Source organism: Cupressus sempervirens, chromosome 10 (assembly GCF_028749045.1).
Source record: "Cupressus sempervirens isolate cs-2001-9-10 chromosome 10, ASM2874904v1, whole genome shotgun sequence".
Classification (NCBI taxonomy): Eukaryota; Viridiplantae; Streptophyta; class Pinopsida; order Cupressales; family Cupressaceae; genus Cupressus; species Cupressus sempervirens.
Genome location: NC_143127.1, coordinates 427138195 through 427159394, shown reverse-complemented (window position 1 = coordinate 427159394; position 21200 = coordinate 427138195). Strand labels below are relative to the sequence as shown.

General features: G+C 35.9%; 1 protein-coding gene across 3 annotated transcripts in view; it reads right to left on the bottom strand.

Moving 5' to 3' along the window:
- LOC149534534 (uncharacterized) overlaps nucleotides 1–10811 on the bottom strand; it is a 98205-nt gene extending 87394 nt beyond the window's left edge. For 2 of the 3 annotated variants that reach the window (XM_089807003.1, XM_089807002.1), the window contains exons 1-2: nucleotides 10521–10811; nucleotides 10209–10428 (exon numbers count right to left, since the gene is read on the bottom strand). In XM_089807003.1, the coding sequence (XP_089663129.1) occupies nucleotides 10209–10428; nucleotides 10521–10597 (297 nt within the window). In that variant the 5' untranslated portion in view covers nucleotides 10598–10811. Of the gene's footprint in view, nucleotides 1–10022; nucleotides 10090–10208; nucleotides 10429–10520 lie in introns of those variants that run through there. The other variant, XM_089807004.1, reaches the window with a different exon arrangement.
- Between the last annotated feature and the right edge of the window lie 10389 nt (nucleotides 10812–21200).

Genomic DNA, 21200 nt, shown 5'->3' with positions numbered 1-21200 from the left:
AGGTAACTCCCTGAGCTCCAAAATTCCCCTAGGGTCCATCCCATAAACAATTTGAAGATGATTTTTTCCAGTACTCCTATTGACTGAATCATTGTAGGTAAATCCAGCATGTGGAAGAATTGCATCCCAAGTCTGACCAAGTTATTTGGTTAAGCATCTTAATAGGTTCCCAAGAGACCTATTAACCATTTCAGTTTGCCCATTTGTCTATGGATGATAGGCAGAATTGAAGGCTAAGTTTGTGCCCAACCTCCTCCATAGGGTCCTCCAAAAATGACCCACAAACTTCACATCCCTGTCTGATTTAATGCTTGAAGGCAAACAATGAATTCTCACAACTTCCTTAAAGAAAATGTCTGCAATATGAGAGGCATCATTAGAGCTTTTGTAGGGTAGAAAGTGTGTCATCTTAGTGAGCCTATCTACCACTACAAAGACACTATCAAAGCCCTTATGTGTTCTATGGAATCCCATGACAAAATCCATCCTGATGTTGTCCAATATTCTGCTAGTAATTGGCAACGGTTGATACAAACCTGAGTTAGTGATTCCCTTAACCCTTTGACATGCCACACAGTCTCCACAAATTTTCTTATATTTGTCTGCATTTTAGGCCAGTAATAGTACCTCCTCACCTACTCTAAAGTCTTGTCAAGGCTAAAGTGGCCACTCAAACACTCACAATGCTTCTCCTTAATGATATTATCCTTCATTGAGCACCTTGGAACACATGGTTGGCTTCCTTTGAACAGTAAACCCTCCTAGACCAAATACTCTAAATTGTCCACATTACATAATTTAGACAACTCTGTACATAGGAAGTCCTCATCTCCTTTATACATGGATTTAAGAGACTCGACCACTAAACTTTGTAACTGGATTTCTGGTAATATCATCACCCTCCTACTCAAAGGATCTACCTTATTACTCACCCCTTTCTTGTGTTTGATTGTGAGAGTATATGCTTGTATGGAAAACCCTACCCACTTTATATGTCTATGACTTAGTTTGTCTTGGCTATTGAGGAAACTTAGGGCCTGTTTATCTATGTGAACAATGAATTCCTTTGGAAGAAGATAATGCTTCCATTTCTTAAAGGCTTGTGCAAGAGCATACAATTCTAAGGCATAAGATGAGTATTTCCTCTCAGTTTCATTTAACTTCTCACTAAAAAATGCTACTGGCCTCCCTTCTTGACTCAATACTGCTCCTATGGCTATAGTACGAGCATTATACTCTATAGTGAAAAGCTTATTAAAATCAAGAAGAACAAGAATGAACTATTGGGAAACCTTTCTTCAATATTTCAAAAGCTTTGTCCGTTGCCTTTGTCCAAGCAAACTTGCACTTCTGCCCTCCCTTGATGGTGTCCAACATGGGTGCACAAAATTGACTAAAGTTCCTGGTGAACTTTCTATAGAAAGTTGACAATCCATGAAAACTCCTCACTACCCCATCGTCCTAGGAGTTGGCCAATTCACACTAGCTTCAACCTTAGATGGGTCCATCTTGAGACTTGTGTTTGAGATTACAAACCCCAAATACACCAATTCTTGCTTCATGGACTCACACTTCTCCAAGTTGATGAGTAACTATTCCCCATTTAGCTTTATCAACACTAGTTTCAAATGCCTTAGGTGCTCCTCCTTGGTCTTACTGAAAATGAGGATGTCATCCAAGTAAATACTACAACAAATTTCCCTAAGAATGGTTTTGGCACTTCATCCATGGTTGGCCAATTCACAGTAGCGTCAACCTTAGATGGGTCCCATCTTGAGACTTCCAATGGAGATCACAAACCCCAAACACCAATTCCTGCTTCATTAAGTCACTCTCTCCAAGTTAATGAGTATCTTTTCCTCATGTAGCTTCCTCAATACCATTTCCAAATGCCTTAAGTGCTCCTCCTTGGTCTTACTGAAAATGAGGATGTCATCCAAGTATACTACAACAAATTTCCCTAAGAATGGTTTTGGCACTTCATTCATGAGCCTCATGAAAGTATTCGGGGCATTACTTAGGCCAAAAGGCATTATAAACCATTCATACAATCCTTCACTGGTTTTGAAGGTTGTCTTCCATTCATCACCCTCTCTTATCCTGAATTGGTGATATCCACTTTTAAGGTCTATTTTTGAGTAATAACAAGCCCCTCCTAAGAAATCCATTAAATTCTCTATCCAAGGAATGGGAAATCTATACCTTATGGTGATCTTATTAATTGCCCTTGAATCTGTGTAAAGCCTCCATTTACCATCCTTCTTGGGTGCAAGGATTGTTGGTACTACACATGAGTTGAGTCTCTTCCTAAATAACCCTTTTATCAAGTAGCTCCTCGACATGTTTGGCAACCTCCTCATTTTGAGATGTAGTCATTTTATAAGAGACTTGTTTGGTAAGGTGGCTCCTAGAATAAAGTCAAAGTCATGACTAATATGCCTGTTTGGTGGTAGAGAATTAGGCATATCCTCCACAACAAGTCCTTCATACCTTTGCAACAACTCCATCACCTCCTTAGGTATGTTTTTCCTCTTATCATTAATATACTTCTCCTCTTTTGGCTTCATTACCAAAGAAAATCCTACCTTTTCCTCCCTCAACACCTATAACTTCTCTTTTTGTCCTACTAACAAGATGCTTAATCCTTGTTGCTTCTCTTCTACACTATCAAGTAAGGGATTCATGGTGTAGTTCACGCCATTTTAGGTTATCTTATAGATATTCCTTTTGCCATCATGTTGGGCATTCACGTCATATTGCCATGGGTGGCCTAGTAATAAGTGACATGCATCCATATTGACAATCTCTCAAAGTAACCTATCCTTATATTACCCTATATGAAAGTCTACCCATGGTTGTTCATCCACAATGATTTGTTGTGCTTTAGTTAGCCAAGAAACTTTCGAAGGAAAAGGATAAGGAATTCTTTTCAATTTTAGTTTCTCAACAATATTTAGGGATACTAGATTATATGTTGAACCAGAATCCACGATTACCTTGCATACCTTTCCTCCTACCTTATATGTCATTCTGAATAAGTCTTCCTTTGTGGAGGATCTTTAGAAGCAAAGCCTTTCAACAAGGTTCTCCTCAAGATCAGACTTTCTCCTTGCTCTAGAATTGCAGGTCTTGATGGTGAGTTCACACTTTAGCAATCTTCTTCTTTGATCAGTTGTGTCCTTTTTCCTCCTTGGGCAGTTATGGTTCTTCTTCGAGCATCTTTTTGCAAAATGTCCCTCTTGTCCAAAATAGAAGCATCTCCCAAAGAAGGTACTATTGCCTCGGCATGATCCTCCATTTCTTCCCCTATCATTAGGTCTCCTCCCTCAAAAGTTCCCTCTAAAGTTTATGCTCCCTTGTTGTTCACTTTGGCTAGATTCCCCTTGTGTTTTATGTGGCTGATTTCTGCCATCAAAGCCTCCTCTTCCTCTAATGTTCCTTCCTCCTCTCCCCTTATTACTCTTATCATCCTTCCTTCTCAACTTCTCCTCTGCCCTTAGTGCAAATTAAAAGCACTTGTTCATGGTATCAGACACTAGAATACTAATCTCATCCTAAATACTCCACCTCAATCCATTCAGGTATCCAGTTACCTTCTTTGATTCTTCCTCATGTCTTTTAGATCTAAGGCTTACCCTATGGAACTCCTTGTATTGGCACTCAAATCAAGGTCCTATTGTCTCAAATTCTCAAACTGGCATTAACTAAGTTTTATCCTTTCCTTCATCCTTTCCGATGATGCTATCAAGTTTCTCCCTTCACCCTTTCACCTTGTAAATCATTCCACCATGTGAGTGTTGACCCTTTCAACCTTGCCTTTACCAACTTAACCCTCTTATCTTTAGGGACCTCCTTGTATTCAAACTAGTTGTTTAAAGCATCTATCCAATCTCTAACTTCCTCTGCATCCATACTCCCACTAAACATAGGAATGCCTTTTGTACCATCTCGACTAACAGACTTCAAGGCTTCAATAAATGCTTTATGATCTACAAGTAACTCTACTACCTACCTTGGGGTCACTTCCTCTTCCCCTTCCTCACGTTCTCCATCAGGGTCACATTCGCACTCCTTGCTTTTAATATTCATTTCCCCAACCTTGGCTACAAACATTTCCTCAAATAGCTTCCTCACTACATCTTGCGACATGCTCTTAGAAGGCATTGTAGCAACCTATCCCTCACTCCCTAATGCTAAGATACAGCAAGATCACCTACCCTGAGTGACCTAAACTTGCTTTGATAACAATATGATGCAGAGTACACAATAGAAACAATAATTAGATTCACCACACCCACAACTCTCTTTATAGCAATCTACCAATTGGATTATCACAACCTATCCTTCCTTGAGGCTCTTTACAGTCCTCAAACACTTCCTTTAGTCATCTTAATATCACCATCCCAACCATTCAAGTAGATACAACTTCTCACATCAAGTGCCCTAATTCCAACCACTATGCCAAATAGACCTAACCCTAGGTACATTGGGTATCCTTATTCCAAATTCCAAGAGACTCCTCTAATCATCCTATCTTGACATAAGGAAAACTTCTTGACCCAACCCAATCACCCAATAGAGTTGATTCAAGTGCCAAGGGTAGAATGCCTCAATTAGGCCTAGTTTCCTATTAGCCCCTCCCTTTTACAGTTTTTGGCCCACAACTTAGGATTTCCAACCAATCATAGTTTAGAATACCCCTTTGGACACTTATAGCATGTGTCAAGATGGGTTCTTGATCCTTCCAAACAAAGACAAAGAATTAGACTAATTGCCTAGGCCTAGAATGCTAATTAGACCACTTTTCCAAAGCAACACCTCACAAATGGATTAATCTCTGCAAACCAATCATTGGATCATCTCTACCCACACCCCAATCTACCAAACCCACCACTAGATCATGCATAACTCACTCTTCAATCCCTCTACAAACACAATTTCTATGACAATCTAACCAGTCACATGGAGATGCTTGGTTAATCAACACCAATAACTCCTCATGGCACATGATTCCATGTATATAACCTTCATGATCCTATGGTATATTGATAGACCTGACTTTCCACCAAAGGCCATAATTTTCCACGGGTGGAAAGTCAAGTTAGAGTCATTTGAATCCAAACACTAGGTAGGCGAGGGTTGGTAGACAAATTTGGGAAAAATGAATCGATCTCCCTGCCAACTAAACCAAATCACACCAAACTAATTGCAAATGAGAGCTAATTCATTGTTCTATGCATTCATAATCGTTACAATTGACAATAAATCTCTAACAATTTGTACACAATGCAAAGCCAACAGATTTGACAGGAAACCAATATGTTTTTATTGCATTCAGCTGCCAAAAACTTCAACAACTACTTCAATTCGACCACCAAGCGCTTATATGGTTTTATTTCAACTACTACAACTGCCCCCAACTGCCATTTGACCATAATTGACCATTGGGACAAAGTTGTCAATCTTGTGCAAAAGTTACACAAAAGTTGTGATGCGACATTTTGACAACATTTTTGCACCTTTGTGCATCTTGACTCTACACATTGCATGGACACCTCAAAATGACCAAACATGGTTCAAATAATCTTATTAGACCTACTCTACCCCTTTCAAGACTACTAGAGACCCTTTTACCAAGTTTAACCAAGTGGGAGTATAAGTGCCTACCAAGGTCAATGGCCTTACAAGTGGGTCCAAATCATTCTAATAAGTTCCCCAATGGTCCATAGGACCTTATTACATGTACATATACTCATGACACCCATGAGCCTTCATATCTTCATTGATATGCTTAGGTGCCTTGCACTAATCAAGCTACCAGCCATAAGCATTACACATGAGGATGCCATTTTGTACCCATTTGGAAATTTAAATCAATTAAATATATTTAGATTTGAAATGCTTATTTTATGTACTCATTTACTGACTTATTGGATGCATCTCTTCATTGAATTTTGCAATATAAAAAAATAATGCATTTCTAATTAAATTTAAGCAGATTTTAAGTTGTTTTTTTTCCCAGCCTTGGTGAGTTTTTGCTTTTGGTGAGTTTAACTATGATAAAACCATCAAAATAGATCACTATGATTTGTTCCCCAAGTTGTCAAATAAAAAGATCCATTGACCACTAGAAGGTTGCGTTAGCATTGATTATGCAAAAATGGTGTCCTATTCTAAATCTTTGAGGGCAACAAAAATTGTGTTGCATCTTAGGTAACCATCAAGCATTGACATTATTTCTAAGCCTAACACAATCTGAAATATCCAATCCATGATTGGAAAAGGGTAGTTTATCTTTCAACAATACTTAATTTAAGTTCTAAAAATCCACACAAATCCTTGTCTCCCCATTTTTCTTCTACACGAGCACAATACTAGCTACCCACACAGAATAATGGATAGGGTATATGATTTGCGATTTTATCATTTTAGCATCTTTTCACTTTGCCAAACATGGTACCAATGATTTTTGGATTAAAGGGTCTTTGCTTTTGTTGAACGAAGTTGTTCTTGACCAAATGGAATGTAGTGTTGCATTTTACTACGCACAAAAGTTTCAAACCATCGTAGCACCAACAAAAGGCATCCTTATATTATCAATAGTGCTATTAGCCTCTCTCTTCCTTTTGGAGTGTAGCATTTGCCTAAATTTTGAATTTTCCTCAAAGACAATACTTTTCTTTTCATATTTAGACTATTTTTTGCCTTCTTCCTACACTTTTCGCTTGATGTACATATCATGCCAATCAAAAAGATATTCTAGAGAAACTAACACCTTGGGAATGTTATTTCCTTGTAATTGAATGGCACCTTGCAAGTCAAACATGTTATTTCGATCATTAGTTGCTTCCTTCAAATCTACAATTGACTCTTTGTATGTCGAATCGCACCTTTCAAAATACATGCTCATGAAATCTCCATCTTCTCTGAGAAAGAAATGACTTGGATTATTGTTAAAAACTTGTCAATGAAGGAGTTGTTAGATACACTTAGCCTATAATAGTATGATTAAGTCAAGGAATGATCACCATTTTGCATATGTGCATAACTTAGCTCCAACTAGCTCTAGTTTCGAGAACCTTGGATTAATCGGTGAATTCTCATGGAACTATTGTGAGGTCTTTGTGGTCTCAAATCCTTCTTACAGCCTCCTTACTAAATCACACCTATACCTAATCAAGTACTACCAAACTAAAGGTTGTAGAGATTAATTGACTAGGAGTAAAAATAATGAGTTTGAAAGAGAGAATTGATAGAGCTTTTATCCTACCAGTACGAGAGGGTTAGATTGCATCCAAGTTCTCGATATACTTTTTAATGTGGGAGTAATCAAAAACCTTCAATGCTTGATCATTCACCCAACACACGAATACATACCAATCCTTCCAAAGACTAAATAACCAATGTAGACCCAAGTACCAACCGCAAAGACTTATACAAGGTCAGCTCTAAGGGAACCGTTATTCTATATAAGCAATAATTCCATATATTAATAATTTATTTATCTAATATTTTTTAAGCAAAATTCAAATAGCTGAGTTAGCCAACCTGGCATCTAACCAAGGACATCACAATAAATAAACATAATTACACCACCCTAGGGAAGGGGGGGGTTGGGGAACAAGGGGTAAAATTTCCAGGATAGGGGGACAAAGTAGCCTTAATTTGGGGATGCAATGTTGTGATGTCGAGCCTAATTAGACTCAGAGGTTTATTAGGCGCAGTTTCCCTCCAGATTATTTCTACAGGGGTTAAGACGGGGTCACCTTATATTGTAAAAGGCATCGGCTACTATTTTTCTATTATTCTAGCCCTAATTTTGTAAGCGGCAAAAAGCTTGTATAAAAAGGCTTAGGGTTAGGGATTTTCATAAGGGTGTGATGCAAAAATTGATTCTTGTGATGGTATTGAGTTGTAAGGGATTATAGATTGTAATCAGGTTGTAATCACTAGATCATAATAATATTGGACTTGTTGTTGGTGGACGTAGCCCAGGGATTGGGTGGAACCACGTTAAATCTTGGTGTCTTGTGTTCTCTTATGTGCGATCTATTATTTTCTGATATTGGTTATATTTGCATGTAACTGTTATTTCTGTCTGAGGTTAATCCTAACACGTAGGGGACGACAGCGAGGGACCGAGGGGGTTGTATATACCATACATATGGTACTTAAAATGCTAGTTATGAAAAAATGTATTACAAAATAAGTTATAAAGATGTAAAAGAGTAAATACTTGAACATTGCATTGAATTGGAACATCGAACATTGAACATAAATAGTCAAATCAGCAAATATTTAACACCGAGACGTCCCCCCATCCTCAGCAAAGGTGGTGGAATCTGGTGGCGCCGCTAGGGACGGGGGAACAGAGTCCCCAAGTCCCTGGTGCGTCCTCATCCCCAATGCATGGGGCAAGGGGGGGGGGTTTCCGTCCTCATGTTACTATGTAAATAAATCATAAATAGGGAAAGATGGAAGGCAGCGATGAAGGGTGCTGACTTATTACTTGTGAAGGTTGGTGACTACTTCAAGAAATGGATACAAATCGCAAGTCATTTCACTAAGCGAATCAAGGAAGGATTAACGAAGGGATAATCATCATTTTAAAAATTCATCACAGAATATCAATTCATTCAGCTATATAAATAGTCAAAATACATTCAAGAATCAATCTATAAAAGCATCATGTAACAACACATTAAATCAGAATTCATTTAAATGTCAATCATACTAACATCAATCATTCAACAGCAATCGATCAATAAATCAATTAAACAAAACCTCAATCATCAATATCAATCATTCATGCAACAATTCATTCTCAAGCAACATTCAAGCATCCACTCGTCAATCCTTCAAGAAATGTCAATAAAGGGAAATCAAGAAATCTGCAATGATCTATCAAATACATCAAGATCTCAATTTTGAATTCTGATAAGTACTTGCAAACCAAACAGAGTTTGAGCCCATGGGGTGCAGTAAGGTATGGAGAGCCAGGGCAGTTTCCTACCTTTGACAAACTAGGAACAAAGTCCTTGGCTTCATCACCATTAAGCTAGGAAGGGGGTCTTCTAATTTAATAGATTTGTAAGGTATTTAAAGAGGATTCATGATTTACTGATCCAAGTACTTTGCAATTGGCAATAATTTTTTATGGAGAATTATTGCAGAATATTGAGATAAATTCTATTTTCAGAATCATTTAAAGAATTATAAATTGACTATCAAGATAAAATTTCATCATTTTTTAATTAGAATCATATTTATTAAGGTAAAATTAAAATAATAAAAATATAGGCGAGAGCCCACAACACAATGGTAAAGTTGTGAGCCTTTCATCTGGGTGTCTTGAGTTTGAATCTACTCGAGCTTAACACATAATAATAATAAATCTCAATCAACAATAATAAATAACCTAGGCTTCAGCCCATTACCTAACAATAATAAAGATATAAGAAAAAATATAGAAATATAATGCAATTCTCAACTTGAGTTGGATAATTGTTTTAGGGAAAAAATAAGGAATGCCTCAAACAGAGACATTAGACCTTAAGACTGATTTGAAGCTTGAAAAATACATAATTATGGAATTTGACATAATCATCTCGGGACAGAGAGTCAAATTATTAAACTTGGTATGGTCAATTGATAACTCGGGAATGACATAACGCAGTTTAAGTTTTATGTGAGACTCGAAATTTGGCAAACAACGCCACTTTATGTAGAACTACTCTAGATTAAGCGCCATTCAGAAATATAAAAATAAGATACTATGGACACTATGAGAAATGCCAAGTAACACCTAGGAACTTTTATGTTTGCTCAAAACATATGTTGTCCTGGTTAACTGCAACGAAAATGAGGTTTAGGCCTAGCGTTTCTCGGAGAAAGCTCTGCAATAGTCATGTCTGTATTTTCTAAATGACTTTTTTATTCAGAGGTTTGCAAATGTGGTTTGGAAGTAAGCCACATATAATAAAAGAAAGAACAGATACGAGGTTAGTTTTAATTAAGCTAACCTTTCCACAGCTCCGTGTTGGTTTGATCCTTTTCAAAAGGTTGTGACTTGGCAGTAGAGCTCCCAGCCTTCTTGTACGGAACAAATATATTCAGCATAGTTTTTTTTCTTTTCTCTAAACATACACCATCCATTTCCATCAAAATTTTAAAGCTAACATAGCACTGTAGACATATGTAAAACAAACCTGGTATTCCTCCTCTGCGGCGCCAATGTCATCAAGAACTGAAGTGTCCTGCGCGTTGAGGAGCTCCTCGGCCATATCCCTGCGGCGGCTGGCACGCTGTTTCGCGGCCAAACGAGGGTCTGTGCCCTTGACAGGGCCCCCTGTGCTTGCATTCTGAATATTATTGAGTTCATCTACCGACTTTTGCTTCTTGCCCTTTGGAAACCTTGGTTTTTTCTGCCTGGAAGGCAATTGTCATAACCCCAACTTCAAAACACGTTTCCTTTGTTTCGGTTGGGTTTTTTTTACTGAAATAGGGTCGGAGTAAATTACCTCGGGGCTTCGTCTTCATCTGAATCAGACCCTGCACTCACTTCAAACTGCTGCCGACTGCGCTTTGAAGTTTCCATTCAGCTAAAATTGGTTTGCATCAATTTTGCGAGCACAAAAAGAGTGATTTGTATTTATATCTCAAAATAATCGCGGCTACAAACTACGTCAAATTGTGAGGGGTCGGACGAAATTCAAATAAATTAATGACAAGATTTTGTTTTTCTTCATTTCGTAGGCGGCAGAAGTTTTCTACATTTAGAGAGAGAAACCAGATAAAATTCAGAGAAGCTTCCACTACCTACCAAAGCACCTCTTTTTTAATTGAAAATAATTCCATGCCTCTTTTATATTACTTAATATTGGTATGATACATTTAAAGGTTTGTATACTCACTTTAAAGAATTCATTAAGGTGTCATGTATTCCCATTGGGTTTCTCCTTTGGCCTTGGAGCCTCTCTTGTGAAATTATTTTTCCTTAAGCTCGAAAATAAGATTTTTGATAGGGGAAATAAATTTCTTATAAGATTTTTAATAGAGGAAATAAATTTCTTTTTTTATTGGACAAATTTAGGTGGTCAATCGTATATTTATGACTTTTCATGTATAAGTTTCATCTTGTTGGATGCCTTCTAAAAAGGGATACGATGATTTTAACAAAATAGTTTGACAATTCATATGGTCTAATTGGGATGGCAAGCTAAGCAATATAGCTTCCTCTTGGTTACATTGAATACAACCTAAATGTAAAGGTGGGTTTAGGGTGTTGGATCTTAAAACTCAAGGTGTTTGTTTATCTGCTAAATGAATTTTCAGAGTTGTGAATGGGGAGGAACCTTGAAAAATATTAGCTTGACATTGCATTGCTTGTGTTGCTTTTAAAACAAATGGTAAGATGTTGGTTGGACTGTTAAGCTTTTGATGTCCCCCTTCTTTCAATTGAAGACTTTAGTCCTTTGCAATCTATTTGGAAGGCATGGCAGCAAGTTTGTGAATTATTAACTTGGAAGGATTCTCTCTACTATGGGTTCAACTTTTCTTTTTCTTCCATTTGGTGGAACACGTATATTCAGTACCATGGAGCCTCTAGCAGTCAACTTTCCAAAATATGCACACTAGCTTTTCAAGAAAGGAATGAAGCAATTTGGTGATATTTGGGGTTTTAGCTCATTGGATTGAGTTGATTCACATACTACTTGGATTCAAGTTGGTTTAAAAAAGTGTTGTCAAGGTTTTCTTATCTTTGTGAAGTTCTTAGTGTCTATGGATCTTCTTGTGAAATTATGTAGTCCTCTTTAGTGTAGTGTTATCAATGATTGGGTCTAGTTGGAGAGAAGTATTTTCTTTTGTTTTCCATTGGAGAAAATCCACTTTAAGGCTTTACCTAAAAATAAACTAAATTCTGGACTTAATAGAAAATGGGGCTACAAGTTTATGGAAAAGAGATGGAGGAGTTTATCCTTGCAAATTTGGAGATCTAGAGTTGAGGTTAATGCTAAAATCCTAGCATGGGAAATTTAACATCATAAATTACCTATTGGAAATAGATTGAAACATTGCAAGACTCGTACAAATAGTCTTTTTTGTCAACAAAATGAACACATAGAACATGTTTTTTGGGCCTAATTTAGGGCCAAAATGAAATGGAGGGTGTTATTTGATCATGTCCCTGCTATTTTTTATCATGTTTTAAACTGCAGTGAAGTTGTTTTGGGTATTGTTTTGTGTAAAAATTTAATTGTTGATTCTATGAGACAAACAATTTTGTTGCATATTTGGAAAAGTAGATGTTTAGCTATGTTTTCTAACCATATTAGGCATCAAGAAGTAGAAATGTTACAATTTTACTATGATATTATGTTAAAATTGGCTTCTTTGTGCCTTTAGGTAAAGACAAATGATGTCTTATGCAAAAGAATATACAAAATCAAGTGTCGATTTCTACAATTACATGAGGGGAAGGTCAACTAGTCTAAGAAACTCCAAAAGTTCTTGATATTTTAGATGTAACACTTGAGAATGATGTATATATTGTAAGCTAGTTAGGAAGATGATTCCAGACTTCTGTTTTACTCAGTAGATTTTTCTTATTATATTTTTACATCTACAATTTTCTATCTTGGATTGCTTCCATTTTGTATAAGTCAGCTTTGTTCATTAAGAAAAAAGGTGTTATGTATTCATAGTTTAAAGAGAGACCATTTTTTAAAAATGAAGATTTAAACACTAGAATGTAAGATGCAAATATAGTAGTATGAAAATTGATTCTATGAAATTGTGAGTTTAATAATAAAAATGTTAGCTTTTTATAGATAAGGTGATTAATTTATCTTTTTTATTTATAAGAACAACATTTTCTTTTTTAAAAATTGATTTTAAAAATGATGCAAGAGCATCTTGGGGTAGTTGGCAATCATGTATGCTCAAGTGGTTTTGACCTTGGAGTTGGAGAACTCAGTTGAAAGGAGGTGATGTTTTGTCACTACTAGGGTTGTTATTAGGTGTAGTTTTGCTCGAGGCACTTGGTGATTGAAGGAACTTGATGATGCTAGTGGTGCTCAGTTGATGTTCTTCTCAATGGAACTAGTGCTCAGTGATGCTTGCGGGATCTCAATGAATGTTCATGTTCAGTGTATACTTGGCTTGTTTAGTGGTTTTTGCTGACACTCGGTGGTTTGGTTCACTAACTAGATGTTCTTGGAGATTTGATCAACTGACTTGGTGCATTTAATACGTGTAGCATGTGATCATGATGTGGGTCAATCATGGGATGTGTGAGGACCTATTTGGGGTCTTGATTATTTATCTTATGTACATATAATGATTGTTGTAAGCTAACTTAAGGCATATTATGTTCTGTATGATTCTACTTGTAATAGGTTGACTTGTGGTCAAGCAAGTATATAAGGAGGGATTAGATAGTATCGTAGGCATGTATTGAGTAGCATAGATTCAAGAAGGAATCTGGAGTTGTGAACAGAGCTAGTAGTTAAGTGTGGGCTTAAAAAACACAAGGAGATTGCTTGGTGGCTTACGAGTACAAGTTTAGATCTTGCTTGGAATTTCTACCAGATCATTGCGTTTTTACAGATCTGGGCTAGCTAGGGTTTGTTTGGATCTTGTAAGGTCTTGTAGAATAGTTACTGTAATTGTTTTTGTATTTGGTTGTAATTGGGAAGACCTTACAACCCAACATATTACATGTAATCAGTTATTTGATGAATAAAGAGTTGGTTTTCTATCAGGTCTTGTATCTTGTGTTGTGTTCCTGATGTATGGTTGTTTGATGGGGGCTTGGTCACCTTCATTGGGGGTTCACTCGGCCTTGGACTACATCAAGTGGTATCAAAGCAAAGGTTGATTTGGTGGAGCAAAGGTTTGATCTAGTTGGTAATTTGTTGCTTTGGATTTTCGAAGATCTCGGAAGATGCCTCTGAGAAGATTAGATCCTAAGGTGATTAAAGATCTTTGTGATGTTGTAGAGACTAAGATTTCAGAGAAAGATCAAATTTCATATTGTATATGAGATGGATTTGATGAAGAATGATATGATTTTTGAGATCATGAAAGCTATAGTTGGTGTATTGAGGAACGTCAGTATGAAAGATGGTTATGATGAAGTTGTTGAAGGCTTTGAGGTTGTTGGATCTAGTGGTGAGGATAGAACTGATTGAATGGAGAGATATCTGGAATATAGAATTGGTTAGTTGGATAGATTTGGTGCTCGGTTGAAACTAAAGCATAAGATAGATGTTTCTAATTTCTCAGGTACTTTGCATCGTGAAGACCTAATTAATTGAATTAGTGAATTTGAAGACTACCTTGAGTTAGAGGATGTTGGAGATATGATCAGAGTGAGGTTTTCATAGAGTAAGTTAAAAGGACATGTTTCTTTATGGTGGAAAGAATTGTAGAGAGATAAAGAAGAGGAAGGTGAAATGAAGGTCACTAGGTGGAGATTGATGGTAACAAAACTGAAGGCCTAAGTTCATTCATGTTAGTTGTTTAAAAGGTTGTAGAATTTGAAACAAAAGGATATGTCTATAAAGGGTTATTCCAAAGAGTATTATAAGTTAACAATTTAGTCTAGACATCGAGAAGTTTCTAAGGAAAAGGTGGCTAGGTATATTTGTGGTTTGAGATTCAATATTGAGGATGAGATTAGTATGTCGGATATTGATTTGGTTGAGGATTCTTATCACTATGCTTCGAAGGCAAAAGATAAGTTGAAGAGAAGACTTTAAGTCATTCCTGATGGAAGGAGAAGCATGATCACTTGGTGAATGATAAATTGATTGTTGAGGATGAACGAAAACTTGTTGAACAAAGGAGAAGAATATGTACAGGTGGATTTAAACGAACTTGCTATAGATGTGGTGAAAAAGGACATAGATCATTTGAATGTCCCAATCCTGATAGGAAGGTCAATGATAAAATAGTTGTTTTGAATGAAAGTGAGGACTTGGTTGTTGGAGACTACAATTGGAACAATTATTATGTTGTCATTGATGTCAAACCTTATTGGTGAGATAGTTTCTACCTGAGTAGAGTATCGTATCATAATGATAGATGAAGAGGATTTGAAAAGAGAAGTTAACAAGAGAACCCAATGGAAAGGTTGAGTAATGAGGAATTACAATGGGCACTTGATTAATTAGACCTTGACAAGATAATGTGTTGTTTAATCATAACATTAATTGAAGGAGTTAGTTGTATTGAAGCCTAGAAGAAATGATCAATGAAGAACAAATACTTAGGCTTAACTGAGCTTCAAAGAAGAAGATTAAGGAAATTTTATTCAATGTCAAATTGTGCTAGCATGGATTGAGTAAACAATAGAAGCCGAGAAAACTAAGTATTGACCGAGTGCCAGTAAAGACAGAATATCAAAAAGTTAGACCGAGTGAAGACAATGTAAGTCGAGCGAGAAATGATAGTTATGATTGAGTTATCTAGTGACGACTGAGGCTGAGGAACACAATTTTGGGTGAGTATCAACATTTATTATTTTGTGAAGGAATTGAGATGCCTGGCCGACATAGTTGAATTCTTGAAGTATGTAAAGTGCGTTGAAGATAAAATTTGATGAGATGAAACATTTAATGCAAGAGAAATTGTGTTTGAGTGTTTCTAGGCATGGATTCTTGTTGGTATAAATAGGTATTTACTATTTACACTTTACTTAAGTTTACTTAGGTTAGTGCATTATTTTATTATTTATTTTTACGAGACGCTTAGGAGTTTACACACCTTTTTGGGTTGTCATGTTGACAACATAGAAGTACTCAACTCTAATTATGCACATGGTGTCTACAACACAGGAGTTTGCATCATTCACTGAGTTGTCATGTAGACAACACAGTAATTCGCACTCCTAATTTAGCACATGTTGTCTACAACATTGATTTGTGTGTCACTCCATTGTAGGCTTATCCTCTCATCATCGCACTTACTTCTATGCTTAATGGAGGATAACCTATATCTGATGGACATGTGCTTGGTTGTATGACTTATCATGATGCTAATTCCAAGGCATTCTAGATGCATTTCAGAGGCCTTTATATTCAGGCACTCCTAGTGTACTTATACATTGTATTGAATACTATACAATTATTCTAATCATACTCTAGTCTAATTTGTGCTTGTGTTTTGAGTTCCTCGGTCTTGAGTGAATTCTGCCCTAAGGAAGATTCTTACAATTCAAAGAGAATTTTGGAGAAGTTTCTAGAATGAGGAGGAAATGAAAAGATGGAAGGATTTGATGAATATGACCTAAACCTAAGATCAATAGTGGTGTTTAAGCAGCAAAAGATCAAAGCTACCTATTTAAGGAGGCACAAGGGCTAACCTAAAAGAGGTTGGAGCAATTGTTGATTTTGTTGATTAGAAAACTTGAGCAGAGGCTGAACAACAAAGAGTTGAGGTGAAGTGTGATTGCTTGAAGGGTTGTCAAGTGAATCATGATGGAGATGAAAATAAAGGCTAGTCAATGAATCAATTGTTGAACCAAATTATGATCTGTATTTACAAATGAGTTGTATTTATTTAGATCAACTTGTTTTTACTTTCTAACCATTGTATCAGTTGAAATCCTTTAATCAAGGTTGACCTAATAGTCATTTGTAAATCCTTTAATCAAAGTGGCATTCTAATGGAATATAGGCCACTCCCAACAGGGTGATTGAATCCTTTAATAGGGTTACACCTAATAGTGCAAATTGTAACCTTTAATAGGGTTGGCTCCTAACATAGATCACTTCAGAAGAGTAAAAAATTGGTGACATGTTACTGGTGATTTTTTTCTAAATGGTTTTCAACGTTAAACCCTGGTGTCTTACTTGTGTGGGTGGTATTTGAGATGTTTATTGTTAATGTTTTACATTCTACAAGTTACTCATTATTGAGATAGTGGACTACAATTTTATGTTACTGACAAGTTGCTATAGATACCAAGATACTCAAAGTTTAGATCTAAATTATTTGAAGTGTTGAAAAGTTTGATTGCTACATCTCAACCTTAAGCTAATTGATTCACTCTCCCCCCACTCTTAGTTACTCTAGTTCATTCTAACAATTGGTATTAGAGCATTGGTGCTTGCGAGGGGAAACTTTGAATGAACTTTAAAACTAATGATCAAGAGGTATAGGAAGGAGATACCCAAGTTGAACAAAGAGAACTTCCCTGCATAGCAAAGTCCAGTGAAGCTACACGTTGATGGAATTGGAGATTCAACAATATTCTACTTGGAAAATGAGTATGAATTTTTACTTGCACCTATGACAACTCAATAGATAAAGGATAAACAAGAGCACAATCATGCAATATTGAAGATTGCATTTGCCCTAAGCTACTCAGAGCTTAACAATATAAAGGACTACAATACTGCAAGGAAGTTGTGGGAAAATTTGGCAAAGATCCATGTAGGAGATAAGAATGTCCTTAGAGTCAAATTAGAAAGCTTAAGAGGAAAATTTGATGACATGAAGATGATAGAAGGTGATAACATTGCTCAATAAGTTTGAAGAATCAAAGAAGTTGTGAATGCTATCAAAGGAGCTAATGGAAAGATCAGTGATGAGACTATGATTAACAGGGTATTGAGAATATTTCTTCCTATATATGCTATTAGAGTCCTTGAAATACAAGAACTGAGATGTACTCTTGGTAATGACCTAACCTTGGATAATCTGGTTGGTACTCGCTACTTTTGAATTGTCAAATTTTGATAATTTTAACGCCCCTTTTATTGATTTTGCTTTCAAGTCATTATTGGTTTTACATAAGTCCAAGAAAAAGAAAGGAAAGTATGAGGCTAGTGAAAATAAATCTTCTGATGATGATCTTGAGGATCTTAAAACATTAATGGCTAGGAGACTTCCAAGAGGCAAAGGAAAATTCAAAGGTAAACTCCCTATAATCTATTTTTCATGCAATAAAGTTGGTCATATTGTTGCAAGATGTCCTAACAGGGATGACAAGGATGGGAGGAAAGACAACAAGTTCAAAGGAAGAAGAGATAGAAAGACAAGAAAGGATACAAAGACTACAAAGGCAAAGGTAAGAAGTCTTCTTACATTGTTGAAAAAGACACTGATGATGAATTTGATAGTAATGTTGAAGAAGTTGTTTATGTTGCTATGAAAGATGATTCTGACGAAGATGAGAAAATTACACTAATTTCATATGTGAGTAAAGGTGATAGATGGATTATTGACAGTGGTTTCTCACATCACACGATTGGTGATAAAAGTAAGTTTGAAAACCCTGAACATTATAAAGGAGGTAGTGTTAAGTGTAGTAACGATGCACCATGTCTTGTGAAAGGTAAATGACTAATAAAATTAACTGACAAAATCAAATGTCATAATGCTTATTGGGTTGAAGGATTTAACTATAATTTGTTGAGTGTGGCACAATTGAATAGTTCGAGATACAAAGTTCAATTTGAGAATAAGAAAGCCAAGATCTACAATGGTTCAAGAGAACTAATATGAAGTGGAGACCAAACCTGAGGTAACTTGTTCTATCTAGACCTATATGATGATACTTTCTTGTTTGCACAATGTAATGACATATGGTTATGGCATAAGAGGTTATGTTGTGTGGATTTTGATAATTTGGTAAGCATTAGTATGATGAAGAAAGTATGAGGGTTACCATGATTGAAGAAACTTGATAATGTGATGTGTAAACAATGTCAGTTGGAAAAAATAACAATGTCTAGTTTCAAGAGCAAGACCTATACTTCTAATGTTATTCTAGAGTTGGTTCATACTAACCTTTGTGGACCTATTGGTGTGCAAAGCTACTATGGTGACAAATATTTTATTCTATTTGTTGATGACTACTCTAGAATGATGACTGTGATGATTATTACAAAGAAATTTGATGCATTTCAAATGTTTAAGTGGTATTTGGTTAGAGTTAAAAAAGAAATAGGCAAAAGCTTGAAGTGTCTGAGATTTGAAAGAGGAGGTGAATTCGTATCTAGATAATTCAACACATTCTCCAATGATAGATGAATCAAGAGATAGATGTCTACACCAAGGACCCCTCCACAAAATGGTATAGCTAAAAGGCAGAATAGATCAATCATGAATTGTGCCAGGACATTGATGATGGAGAAGAATGTTGTACCAAAATAATGGAGTGAAGCATTTAGTACAACTATTTATACCTTGAACATAGTAGAAGTCAAGAAAGGTACTAGTGTTAGACGTTAGACCTTTTGAGTTATGGTATGGTTATGCAGCTAATGTAAAATATTTCAAAGTTTTTGAAAGCAAATGTTATATACTGAAAGACAATATAAGTGGAAAAATTGATGCAAAAAGTGATGAAGGCATATTCTTAGGTTATTCCACTAAGAGAAAAGCATATAAGTGTTTGAACTCTAACACTAACAAAGTTTTGGAAAGTGCAAATGTAAAAGTTGATGATTATGCATAAAATAATGAAGTTGAATGTAAGAAGGAACTTGAAGATTACAAGAGTTTCATATACATTGATGAAGGTGAGCTCAACATCTTACCTGAACCTGAGAAGAGAGTTGTTGAGCAACAATAGCCAGTACATGTCTAGTTACAACAATAATGTGTCAAGCATCAGGCAATTGATGTCAAGCATTAGGAAGTACATGAGAAGCATCAAGTTGAGCATGTCGAGCATCGGCAAGTGATTGTCAATCAAATAGTAGAACAAGCTAAAATACATGAAGTAATACCTAAAGTTAATCTACAAGATGAACCTCAAGTAGAAGAAAGAAGAAATTAACCTACATTAGAAAAGTATGTGAGAAGACATTATGCACCTGATCAAATCATTGGAGACAAAGATTCAATGAGGAGTGATACATGCTTACCAAGTGAATTTGATCCCAAATCAGTGAAGGATGCTTTGGATAATGAACACTGGATTCAAGCAACAAATTAAGAGATTGAGAAGATAGAGAAGAACAAAACCCAATCACTGGTACCTAGACCAAAGGACAAGAATATTATTAGAACAAAGTGGGAATTCAAAAACAAGTTGAATGAGAAAGGTGAAGTCACAAGAAATAAAGCAAGGTTATTTTGTAAGGGATATGCACAAGAAGACATTATTGACTACAGGGAGACTTTTTCCCCTGTTGCAAGATTGGAAGGAGTGAAAACTCTACTTGCATATGTTACTTACAAAGGATTCAAAGTATACCAAATGGATGTCAAGTCTACATTTCTACATGGAATTCTAGAAGAAGTCTATATTGAACAACTTGAAGGATTTTTCGATCCAAACAAAAGTGGTATGGTATGTAAGTTGCACAAAGATTTGTATGGATTGAAATAAGCCCCTAGAGCTTGGTATGAAAGGTTACACACATATTTGGAAAATATTAGTTTTACAAAGACAAATGATAATGGAAATCTATACTTAAAGACTAATTCTAACAAAGAGATAATACTAGCTGAGATATTTGTTGATGATAAAATATTTGGAGGAAAGGATGCATTATGTAAATCTTTTGCCGATCAAATGTGGCAAGAGTTTGAGATGTTTATGTTTGGAGAGATCAAATTCTTTGTTGTCTTGTAAGTGTATCAAATGAAGAAATGTATCTACATTACACAATCAAAATATATTAAGGAGATATTGAATTTTTTTGGTATGGAAGACTCAAGACCAATTGGAACACCCATGGCTACTGGACATAAACTTTCAAAAAATAATGATTTTGTTGATGTGAATCAAATTCTATATAGATTAATGAGTGGAAAGTTGTAATCTATTATTCATAGGAGACCATATATTGCACTAGCAGTCGGGATTGTTGCTAGATTTTCTGCAGATCCTAAGTAGAATCATATGATGGTTGTGAAAAGAATAATGAGATATTTGAAAGGAACAAAGGATTGTGAATTGTATTATAGGAAGAATGACAAGTTTGAGCTAAAAGCGTATACTGGTGCAGATTGGACTAGAAATGTTGATGACAAAAAGAGTACAAGTAGTGGAGCTTTCATTATAAGAAAGAGACCAGTTTTATGGACAAGCAAGAAGTAAAATTGTATTTCTCAATCTACAATAGAAGCTGAAGATGTAGCTGCAACGGTTAATTGTTCTAACATAGTATGGATCAAGGAATTTTTGAAAGGAATGAAAGAAGTGGCACTAGTACATTTGACCTCATTTTTCAACCAAT